A 12548-nucleotide genomic window follows, 5' to 3' on the forward strand; every position below is an offset into this window, starting at 1 on the left:
GAACTCCCTTTTCATCAGTTCGGGTCTGTTGGCCCAATGGCTTAATCATCTGCCTTGATACCAGAGGGTCGCCGGTTCAAATCTCACCTCATGCAGACCTCAACTCAATTGCATTGCACACAACATGACTGTATCAATGAATGACCAATGCCGACAGACGTGAGCAAGCAGATTTTCCATAAGTGAAAACGTTAAGCTTTTTATAAGCCAATGAAAATTGCAGTTTTATGACAATTATTCATCTGCCCCTAAAACATACATGCAGACTCGCATTTGTTTGACACTTTGCAATATTGTAGAAGGTCATTCCAAGTATCACTGAAACCAATCTTACTCCAATTGGTCAAAGGGGGGCGCTATAGCAATTTTTTGAAAATGCAAACTTTAAACAGGCAAAAGTCATGCCTCGTTTGGCCGACAGCCGTTAAACCTGCTTACACATGTGCCTTGACTCATGAGGAACACATGTATCACTTTGACCAGTAAGCTCTGCCCTTAGATTGTCTGCAATTTTGAGCAGTTTGAAAAACATTTAAATCCAGGATTTCTGAGCAATTTGCGTGAAAGTGTGTCATGTGTTTGAACTCCCTTTTCACTAGTTCAGGTGTGTAGGTTCAATAGCTTGATAGCTTAATCATCTGCCTTGAAACCACAGGGTTGCTGGTTCGAATCCCACCTCAGGTAGACTTCATTATAATTGCATTGCACACAACATGACTGTATCAATGAGGAACATATCTATCACTTTGACCAGTAAGCTCCGCCCTTAGATTGTCTGCAATTTTGAGCAGTTTGAAAAACATTTAAATCCAGCATTTCTGAGCAATTTGCGTGAAAGTGTGTCATGTGTGTGAACTCCTTTTTCATCAGTTCGGGTCTGTTGGCCCAATGGCTTAATCATCTGCCTTGATACCACAGGGTCGCTGGTTCAAATCTCACCTCATGCAGACCTCAACTCAATTGCATTGCACACAACATGACTGTATCAATGCATGTGCAATTGTTAAAGATAACGAGAAATGCATACTTGAAAGTAGTTATTTTCAATGTATGACGTAATTCATTTGCCCTTTTGTTTTGTGTTGTTGGATTCTCCTTTCTCACTATCTGATGCTGTCGATTCAATAGCTCCACCAGTAGAGTGTGAGAGTGTCAACAGACACCATCAGGGAGGCCATATCTCTAGCTCAATGAGAAGAGAGGCAGCCTGTGAATCCATAGGTCGCTGGTTCGATCCCTGTCCCCAACAATGCGTTGAGGTGATCATCATTTGGAATTCCCCCTATTCCCATGGATTGGATCCACCCCTCTCACTCATCACCAATCACACCTGCCACATGCACAGTACAATTTTTAGGTACTTTTACTTTACTACTCTACTCTACTGCAATTACAGCAGATGACAGCTTTAGTTACTTGTTACTTTGCAGATGTAATTATTAATACAACACCTACAGTAACCACATACAGCCGATCTACAATGTGACGCGTTATGAGCTTGTATGTATATAATAAGCAACCCATGCTGTATGATAACTTACCACATATGAAATCCAATTCTGTCTATCCAATGGCTCAGTCTGTACTGTGGCCATAGCTGAGTGGTTAGTGAGCCCACCTAGGGAGCCAGAGGCCCTGGTTGCCCCAGGTACGATTCCAGGCCAGGTCAGCAAATGTGTCGATGAAATGAAATTTGTCCCTGAGCAAGACTTTTAACCCCTAATTGCTCACAGGCCCTCATTGGAAACAAGACCGCAAGGACTTTCATGAACGGACCTGGAAGTATCCTTATCCTTTACACTGTCTACCCACAAGTCTATAGGTCCCTGGTTCAAACCTCAATTTAACCGGTCCAAATATAATTTACTGAACAAAAATCATGACTTTGTTAATTAATGCATGTTCACTTCTTCTCTCTCGCTCTCTCTCTTACTGCCTCTCTTTCTCACTGCCTCTCTCTCTCTCCCTCTCTCTCTCTCTCTCTCTCTCTCCCTCTCTCTCTCTCTTTCTTTTCTCTCTCTCTCTCTCTCTCTCGCTCTCTCTCTCTCTCTCTCTCTCTCTCTCTCTCTCTCTCTCTCTCTTTCCTCTCTCTCTCTCTCTCTCTCTCTCTCTCTTTCTCTCTCTCACTCTGTCACTGTCTGTCTGTCTGCCAGTCTGCCACTCTGTCACTGTCTGTCTGTCTGTCTGTCTGTCTGTCTGTCTGTCTGCCAGTCTGCCACTCTGTCACTGTCTGTCTGTCTGCCAGTCTGCCACTCTGTCATTGTCTGTCTGTCTGCCAGTCTGCCAGTCTGCCACTCTGCCACTCTGTCACAGTCTGTCTGTCTGCCAGTCTGCCACTCTGTCACAGTCTGCCACTCTGTCACAGTCTGCCAGTCTGCCACTCTGTCACTGTCTGTCTGTCTGCCAGTCTGCCAGTCTGCCACTCTGTCACAGTCTGTCTCAGTGCCAGTCTGCCACTCTGTCACAGTCTGCCAGTCTGCCAGTCTGCCACTCTGTCACAGTCTGCCAGTCTGCCAGTCTGCCACTCTGTCACAGTCTGCCAGTCTGCCACTCTGTCACAGTCTGCCAGTCTGCCAGTCGGCCACTCTGTCACTGTCTGTCTGTCTGTCTGTCTGTCTGCCAGTCTGCCAGTCTGCCACAGTCTGTCTGTCTGCCAGTCTGCCAGTCTGCCACAGTCTGTCACAGTCTGCCAGTCTGCCAGTCTGCCACTCTGTCACAGTCTGCCAGTCTGCCAATCTGTCACAGTCTGCCAGTCTGCCACTCTGTCACAGTCTGCCAGTCTGCCATTATTCTCGAAACCGCTCATTGCTGCTTGCAGCTATATTTATAGTTGATTTACAAGCTCACAACGCGTCGCAACGCCAGGCATTGTGAGCTTGTAGATCGGCTATTTTTTGGGTGCGCGATACCGCCCGGCAAACGAAGTATATTATACACAATCGAAACCTAACTGAGGGCACAACTGAACGCAGTGAATACACGCAGAACACGGACCAATTGTTTGAGACAGATTAGGTATGTATGGACAAAAAAATATATATATAGCTGTTAATTTGAAATTACTTGTCAAGCAGGAGCCTATATATATCTCTCTCTCGCTCTCTCTCTCTGTGTCAGCAGCAGTGGTGGGAAAAGTACTCAATTTCTTTACTTAAGTAAAAGTACTCATTATACAGAAGAATAAGTGGCGTCTTTAGGCGGGGGCTTCGGTGGCTATAGCCACCAATGTTTTATCCAAAGCCACCAATAAAAAAAATTATTAAAAAAAGTTAAAAAAAAAAAAAAGTATTATATATATATAACCCTTACCTAACCCTACCCCTAACCCTAAAACCGAAATAAAGTAACAAAAAACGGGTAAAAAAGTACCCGAATCCGACGGATATCCGCAAAATTTCGCGCGCGTGCATGTGTCCGTGCATGTGCCCTTTTGAAATTCCAACCCCTGCCTCTCCAAATCTCTCTGCACGTCTCTGGCTCACGGTACACCTCGCAAGTACCCGCGGTACAAAAGTGTACCATGTACCGCGGTTGATAAACACTGATCTATGGTGAGTACATCAATGTACAGAATTGGTCGCCGTGCCGTGACTGTACTTGAGTAAAAGTACAAATGTATAAAATACTAAGTATAAAGTACGTTACCTTCTTAAGTATAAAAAATAAAAGTACTCATTATGCAGAATGTACCATTTCAAGTTTTCAAATGTATAAAAATATTTTTGAAAATCTACAAGCTCACAATGTGTCGCTCGCAACGCATTGTGAGCTTGTAGATCTGTTATTTTCAAATGGCCAAAATGTATAGGGCTGAAGTGGGTAATGTATAGTATAATAATCTAAATCTACAAAGTAACTATAACTAATGTTTTCAAATAATTGTGTCTCAAAATTGTACTTAAGTACAGTACTTGAGTAAATGTACTTAGTTACTTTACACAGCTGGCGTGCAAGAAGCGGGAGCAGCGTTGCTATGTCTGCTTATTATAAGCGACTTTTCGCTTGTTTTTCTGTAAAATTGCTTGTAAATATTGCGGGTTTAGTGTATAGTGTAGTTGCTTATGTGGGCTTCCTTCATAAATGTTGTTTAAACCAGTGGCAACTCAAAAGTTGTCATGTCAAGGACCTCCAAATTAATGTGTTTGTTGACGGACCCCTCATCTGTAAATATTTTGTGCCAGGGACCACCACACCAGTCTAAAAAACATTCCACATGTGTCGCATCACGACGCGTTGTGAGCTTGTAGATCTGCTATTTTCAAATCTATACATACATTTTCAATGTATGTATAGATTTAAGTGCTCATGTGGCTTAGTTGCTTCTTCTGGGCTTGTTTTCATAGACCTGGTTGCTTATTTCTCTGGCAAAATCTGGCAACGCTGGCCAGCTGCAGCAGTCGGTCTGTTTTGCTTTGGAGTTAGATTGTAATTCATAAAATGAATGTACAGTTAGCCTATCAATGCTTACAAGCCCTGCAGTAAACCATGTGGCCATGTTAATGTTAATAAGAATTAATCAATTGAAAAAGTGCGCGGGCACGCAAATACATCAGGCTTTACTTTGTGCAATGCTGGTGGGATGGTTACAAACTGAACCCCTGGATGGATCCTCAGTACTGCTGTTCCTGTCTCTGTGGACACACACACACACACACACACACACACACACACACACACACACACACACACACACACACACACACACACACACACACACACACACACACACACACACACACACAACCAACCAGGTTCAGTATGGTGATTACCTGAAGCTTGTACTGTAACTAGTGATGGACGGTAACAGACTAGTTGAGTACTAGTTCTATAGTAAACACTGAACTAGTAAAATTATGCTTGAACTAGAAAAAGTGCTCCTCGGAGCACAGGTCTCCGCCAGGTCAGGTAGGTTATTGTGGCCTCCTGATGGCGCTATAATAAGCCAATGTGAAAAGGGGCCCCATTTCTGCTTAGGCCTTGCACGGCAATCGGTCACTGCATTCATGATTTGAGGCATTTTGTTCAAAAAAATTGTATAGCTAAATTAGACCTGCTGGTGGCGCTATAACAGGCCAATGTGAAAAGGGTGGCATTTCTTCCTCGGCCTAGTGGGAATGTGTGTGCAAAATTGCACAGAAGTCGCAAGTTGCGTTCATGATTTGAGGCATTTTGTTCAAACAGACCTATCCTGCAAACTTCGGTAGCCAATGTTAGCCAATTAGGATCGAATATGAAATATCAGACACTTCCATCTTGATCACATGACTATAGAGATGCTGTGTACCGATTTGCGTGATTCTTGGACAGAATGTGAAGGAGTAATAGCAAAACATTTGTTTTACAAAAGTCAGCCTCCTGGTGGCAGTCAGCCTCCTGGTGGCGCTCTAAAAGGCAGATGTGAAAAATGCATGGCAAAGGTTTTTCCTTGGCCTCTAGGGAGAGTGCTTGCAAAGTTTCATGCATGTCGGTGCAGTTATAGGTAAAAATGCAAATTGGCCTGTTATAGCGCCACCATGAGGCTGATTTGAACTTTTTCAAGTGGCATTTCTTCCTCGGCCTACTGGGAATGTGCGTGCACAATTTCACAGAAATCGCAGGTTGTGTTGAGGATTTGAGGCATTTTGTTCAGAACAAACCAATCCTGCAAACTTTAGAAGCAAATCTTAGCCAATCAGGATGGAATATGGAAAATCGGACAGATCTGTATTGATCACATGACTGCAGAGATACTGTGTACCGATTTGCGTGATGTTTGGATAAAATCTATAAATATATCAAAAAGTAATATAAAAAAATGTGTTTTGCACAAATCGGCCTCCTGGTGGCACTATAACAGGCCCATTTGAAAAAAACTTGTCTGTGTGTGTGCGTGTGCGTGTGCGTGTGCGTGTGTGTGTGTGTGTGTGTGTGTGTGTGTGTGTGTGTCAATAGTCAGCTCTAACCAGTCTAACTAAACGTAAGAGGATTTAATCACAACATTGTGCTTCCTGATCAGTCTTACTTTGAGTGTGGAGGTCCAGGTTCATCTCTGACGTCTGGATGTTGTTCCATAGAACAGCTGGCTGTTGGAGACTCTGCTCTCTGACTCTGGTCACCTCTGTAATGATACAACACTCTATTTGTCACCTCTGTAATGATACAACATTGTTGTCACCTCTGTAATGATACAACACTGTTGTCAACTCTGTAATGATACAACACTGTTGTCACCTCTGTAATGACACAACACTCTGTTTGTCACCTCTGTAATGACACAACACTCTGTTTGTCACCTCTGTAATGACACAACACTCTGTCACCTCTGTAATGACACAACACTCTGTTTGTCACCTCTGTAATGACACAACACTCTGTCCCACCACAGCAGTACGCCTGTCCTACCCCCAAACATCTCCATTGACAACATCAGACTGGAAAATGTGGACCACTTCCCATACCTTGGCAGCCTCCTCTCATCAAAAGCTGTCATTGACGATGAAATACACCACCACCTCAGCTGTGCTAGTGGGGCTTTCTCAAGGCTAAGGAAGAGAGTCTTTGAGAACCGCGACCTCCAAGCAAAGACCAAAATCTTGGTCTATAATGCTCCCCACTCTCCTGTGTGGATCAGAAGCCTGGACCACACACAGCAGGCATACCATCAGAGATGCCTCCGAAAAATCCTCAGGATTAGCTGGGAGGATCGGCGCACCAACACCAGCATCCTGGAGGAGGCTGACATTCCCACCATCACTGCCACCATTTCCCAAAACCAGCTCAGATGGACTGGCCATGTTATCCGCATGCCTGACTCGGGTGCATTTCTCCTTTCCGACATGTCGCCTTTCCGACGTTGATGAACCCTATACCTAACCCTAACCCTAACCTTAACCGCACGCGGAAGCCACTAGTCGGAGTGGTGAGATGTCGGAATGGAAGGAGCACCCCGCCTGACTCTCGCCTCTCAAAACAAGTCCTTTATTCCCAGCTTGTTAAAGGGAAACGGGCCCCTGGAGGCCAAAAGAAGAGGTACAAAGATATCTTAAATACAAATCTAAAGAAGTGCCACATAGGCCTAAAAGCTTCGGAAGACATGGCAACAGACAAGGCGACCTTGTCTGTGAGGGTGCTGCACTATATAATGATGACCTCCGCCGTGCTGCACAAGACAAGCGCAGACTCAGGAAGGAGAGAGCAACCACCAAACAGCTCCAACCCAAACCCACCACCACTACATTCCCCTGTCCACACTGCACAAGAATAATCGGCCTCTATGCCCACCTGAAGACCCACAAGGACTAAGGGGGAGGACAGTCATGAGTCACAAGTGACCGCCGATGGTGATGATGGTATCTGTGTGTGTGTGTGTGTGTGTGTGTGTGTGTGTGTGTGCGCGCGCGCGCGCGCGCACACACACACACACACACACACACACACACACACACAGTTGCTTGCGATGTGTGCGAAATGAAGCCGACACGGTTACTGACGGCCTGCACCATGTACAGTACAATTGATTCACATAACTACAATGCTGCCCTCCTCCTCAGTGCAGATCTCCGCCAATCTCCGCCTGGGTGGATTGTCTACCCAGGGCCCGCAAACTTTGCCAGGCAGTCATAGCCACTTGGAATGAGAAAAAACTAGAGATGCACGATATAATCGGTAACGTATCGGAATCGGCTGATATCAGCCCTAAAATGCCATATCGGTATCGAACCGATCTCAAAATAAACCCGATTATATTCACCGATATAAATGACCGGGAGCAGTCTGTCTGCCTGTCTCTGTCTCTTTAAGAGAGCCAGCTGTAACTCCTCCCCCCTCCCCCCTCCACATGCCGTCTCTCTCAGACAGAGCACTGAGCAACAGGCTAGGCTAGGCTGGGAGGCATGCGTTAATCCGACAGACCTTTTCTCCGACTATTTGGCATCCGCGTGCGGTTAGGGTTAGGGTGCGGGTTTGGTTCGGGTTTAGTATTGGAAACGTCGGAGCGCTGCGCTGTCGGAGGAATGCGCTGTCGGACTAACGTACTGCACCCGGCTAGGCTGGTGCGTGAACAGAGACAAGTTGTCAAACTAACAGCAAACAAACTCTTCACGTCCATAGTTCATACCCAGAACAGTCAGAGGGTTTCTTGTACATCTTAAATTAGATTAGAGTAGTGATACTGCGGACAGTGCGGAGGATATATTTTCAACACGAATGTGTACATTCACATTGCCTCGTTATTTAACATCGACGTAACAAACACTCGTTACTCGACTCGAGTGCAACCAGCGGCCGCTTTAGAACAAGCAAGCTGCTTGTGTATTTAACCACAGAGAATGAGCACAGATTAGCTCTCAGCTGGTAATGTTTTTGTCTTTGACATCCTGTTGTCCTACAATCTGTAGTGTAGTGTACGAAGCAAGCTGTCCCTCTCCTAAACACACACACGCACATGCACACGCACACGCACGCACACACACACACACACACACACACACACACACACACACACACACACACACACACACACACACACACACACACACACACACACACACACACACACACACACACACACACAGTGGTGGCTCCAGGGAGTTGTGATTGGGAGAGCTAAGGGGTCTTTATTGTTTAGAGCAGAGTCTAATTAATTTAGGCAACAGACAATACGAGTAACACTAATAACAAACTAGATTCAATGATCTTAGTTCCATAGGCCACATAACATATGGTTTTGTGTTATACAAAGATTCAAATCATTCTGTGATGGCTTATAGCATACAAAAATTATGTCATAGTTAAGTTTGTTACTAGAAGAATACATATAATTAATGTATTTATTCCATAAATATTTTTCATCACAGTAGGGCTAGTGGAGAGGGGGGTTTACCATCAACTTTCACCAGTAAAACAAATTAAAATAAAAACATTCAGCAATGAGCTCAATATAAATATAATATATAAAATATCGGTATCGGATCGGTATCGGCCGATATGACCAAGCAAATAATCGGATATCGGATATCTGTCATAATTTCAATATCGTGCATCTCTAGAAAAAACCTTAACATTTCAAAGAATGTTAACTAATCTTTTTCACGAAGAATCTGAAAATGTCAAGGACAGTTAATCAAACCTAAAGTTTATATTATTAATATGTTACACCTTTTATTCTTTGTTCTTTTACATTCTTATTAAAATCAAAGTGACTCATAATAATAATAAATACACTAATCCTAGATTAAAATTGGCGTAAGGGAGGACAGGTGAGTGTGTGTGTGTGTGTGTGTGTGTGTGTGTGTGTGTGTGTGTGTGTGTGTGTGTGTGTGTGTGTGTGTGTGTGTGTGTGTGTGTGTGTGTGTGTGTGTAACGTGTGCACAAAATCCTATCTTAAAATTGGCTTAAGGGAGGACAGGTGAGTGTGTGTGTGTGTGTGTGTGTGTGTGTGTGTGTGTGTGGGTGGGTGCGTGCGTGCGTGCGTGCGTGTGTGTGTGGGTGTGTCAATAGTCAGCTCTAACCAGTATAACTAAATGTAAGAGGATTTCATCACAACATTGTGTTTCCTGATCAGTGATCTTACTTTGAGTGTGACGGTCCAGGTTCATCTCTGACGTCTGGAGGTTGTTCCATAGAACAGCTGGCTGCTGGAGACTCTGCTCTCTGACTCTGGTCACCTCTGTAATGATACAACACTCTGTTTGTCACCGCTGTAATGATACAACACTGTGTTTGTCACCTCTGTAATGATACAACACTCTGTTTGTCACCGCTGTAATGATACAACACTCTGTTTGTCACCTCTGTAATGATACAACACACTGTTTGTCACCGCTGTATTGATAAAACACTCTGTTTGTCACCTCTGTAATGATACAACACTCTGTTTGTCACCTCTGTAATGATACAACACTCTGTCACCTCTGTAATGACACAGCACTCTGTTTGTCACATCTGTAATGATACAACATTCTGTTTGTCACCGCTGTAATGATACAACACTCTGTTTGTCACCTCTGTAATGATACAACACTCTGTCACCTCTGTAATGACACAGCACTCTGTTTGTCACATATGTAATGATACAACACTCTGTTTGTCACCTCTGTAATGATACAACACTCTGTTTGTCACCTCTGTAATGATACAACACTCTGTTTGTCACCTCTGTAATGATACAACACTCTGTTTGTCACCTCTGTAATGATACAACACACTGTTTGTCACCGCTGTAATGATACAACACTCTGTTTGTCACCTCTGTAATGATACAACACTCTGTTTGTCACCTCTGTAATGATACAACACTCTGTCACCTCTGTAATGACACAGCACTCTGTTTGTCACATCTGTAATGATACAACACTCTGTTTGTCACCGCTGTAATGATACAACATTCTGTTTGTCACCTCTGTAATGATACAACACTCTGTCACCTCTGTAATGACACAGCACTCTGTTTGTCACATCTGTAATGATACAACACTCTGTTTGTCACCTCTGTAATGATACAACACTCTGTTTGTCACCTCTGTAATGATACAACACTCTGTTTGTCACCTCTGTAATGACACAACACTCTGTTTTTCACCTCTGTAATGACACAACACTGTTTGTCACCTCTGTAATGATACAACACTCTGTCTCCTCTGTAATGATACAACACTCTGTTTGTCACCTCTGTAATGGCACAACACTTTGTATGTCACCTCTGTAATGATACAACACTCTGTCTCCTCTGTAATGATACAACACTCTGTTTGTCACCTCTGTAATGACACAACACTTTGTGTGTCACCTCTGTAATGATACAACACTCTGTTTCCTCTGTAATGACACAACACTATGTTTGTCACCTCTGTAATGGTATAACACTCTGTTTGTCACCTCTGTAATGATACAACACTCTGTTTGTCACCGCTGTAATGATACAACACTCTGATTGTCACCTCTGTAATGATACAACACTCTGTTTGTCACCGCTGTAATGATACAACACTCTGTTTGTCACCTCTGTAATGATACAACACTCTGTTTGTCACCTCTGTAATGATACAACACTCTGTCACCTCTGTAATGTCACAAAACTCTGTTTGTCACATCTGTAATGATACAAAACTCTGTTTGTCACCGCTGTAATGATACAACACTCTGTTTGTCACCTCTGTAATGATACAACACTCTGTCACCTCTGTAATGACACAACACTCTGTTTGTCACATCTGTAATGATACAACACTCTGTTTGTCACCTCTGTAATGATACAACACTCTGTCACCTCTGTAATGACACAACACTCTGTTTTTCACCTCTGTAATGACACAACACTCTGTTTGTCACCTCTGTAATGATACAACAGTCTGTCTCCTCTGTAATGATACAACACTCTGTTTGTCACCTCTGTAATGACACAACACTTTGTGTGTCACCTCTGTAATGATACAACACTCTGTCTCCTCTGTAATGATACAACACTCTGTTTGTCACCTCTGTAATGGCACAACACTCTGTTTGTCACCTCTGTAATGACACAACACTTTGTGTGTCACCTCTGTAATGATACAACACTCTGTCTCCTCTGTAATGACACAACACTATGTTTGTCACCTCTGTAATGACACAACACTATGTTTGTCACCTCTGTAATGACACAACACTCTGTCACCTCTGTAATGACACAACACTCTGTCACCCCTGTAATGACACAACACTCTGTCACCTCTGTAATGACACAGAACTCTGTTTGTCACCCCTGTAATGACACAACACTCTGTTTGTAAACTCTGTAATGATACAACACTCTGTCACCTCTGTAATGACACAGAACTCTGTTTGTCACCTCTGTAATGACACAACACTCTGTAAACTCTGTAATGATACAACACTCTGTTTGTCACCTCTGTAATGACACAACACTCTGTCACCTCTGTAATGGCACAACACTCTGTTTTTCACCTCTGTAAAGACACAACACTTTGTCACCCCTGTAATGACAGAACACTCTGTCACCCCTGTAATGACACAACACTCCTGTTTGTTACCTCTGTAACCATCACAATCACACAACACTCTTCTTTCAATTCAAAGCTTTATTGGCATGACTATACATACATTAACATTGGCTTGATGATGTCTTGTTAAAGTGGGTAGGTGGTCAGCATATGTCTGTGATGTCTTGGTACAGTGGGCAGGTGGTCAGTATGTGATGTCTTGGTACAGTGTGCAGGTGGTCAGTACGTCTCTGTGATGTCTTGGTACAGTGGGCAGGTGGTCAGTACGTCTCTGCGATGTCTTTGTACAGTGGGCAGGTGGTGAGGATGTCTAGCTCTGTTTCCAACACATTTTGTGTGCAGTAGGTGCACAGTCTTAGTTGGTATCATGCAGGGGGCTTTAGGAGGACCGGGGTTCTGGACTGGGATGAGATGATCTGTCGGCCGATGCCATGTGGAGATTTGAGAAGCTGTGACCTGTGCGGCCTTCTCCTGATACTATTGCTATTACGATGTCTTCGTAAACGTGGTGTTAAAGCTGCGGACACGGCTGCTAAGAGCTATGTCACCTAAGGCTTTGAAGGGGCTGAC

The 12548-nt window shown here is 43.8% G+C and overlaps 1 protein-coding gene across 1 annotated transcript in view; it reads right to left on the minus strand.

The window, feature by feature from the left end:
• Positions 1 to 12548, minus strand: part of LOC311047081 (NACHT, LRR and PYD domains-containing protein 3-like) — a gene marked incomplete at its 3' end in the record, with an annotated part of 109565 nt that overhangs the window by 74384 nt on the left and 22633 nt on the right. Inside the window, exons 2-4 of the mRNA XM_084059666.1 lie at positions 9551 to 9646; positions 6002 to 6097; positions 4561 to 4631 (exon numbers count right to left, since the gene is read on the minus strand). Coding sequence (XP_083915792.1) covers positions 4561 to 4631; positions 6002 to 6097; positions 9551 to 9600 — 217 coding nt within the window. The 5' untranslated portion in view covers positions 9601 to 9646. The remainder of the gene's footprint in view (positions 1 to 4560; positions 4632 to 6001; positions 6098 to 9550; positions 9647 to 12548) is intronic.

The sequence above is a fragment of the Gymnoscopelus microlampas genome, assembly GCF_963454915.1.
Source record: "Gymnoscopelus microlampas genome assembly, chromosome: 6".
Taxonomy (NCBI): domain Eukaryota; kingdom Metazoa; phylum Chordata; class Actinopteri; order Myctophiformes; family Myctophidae; genus Gymnoscopelus; species Gymnoscopelus microlampas.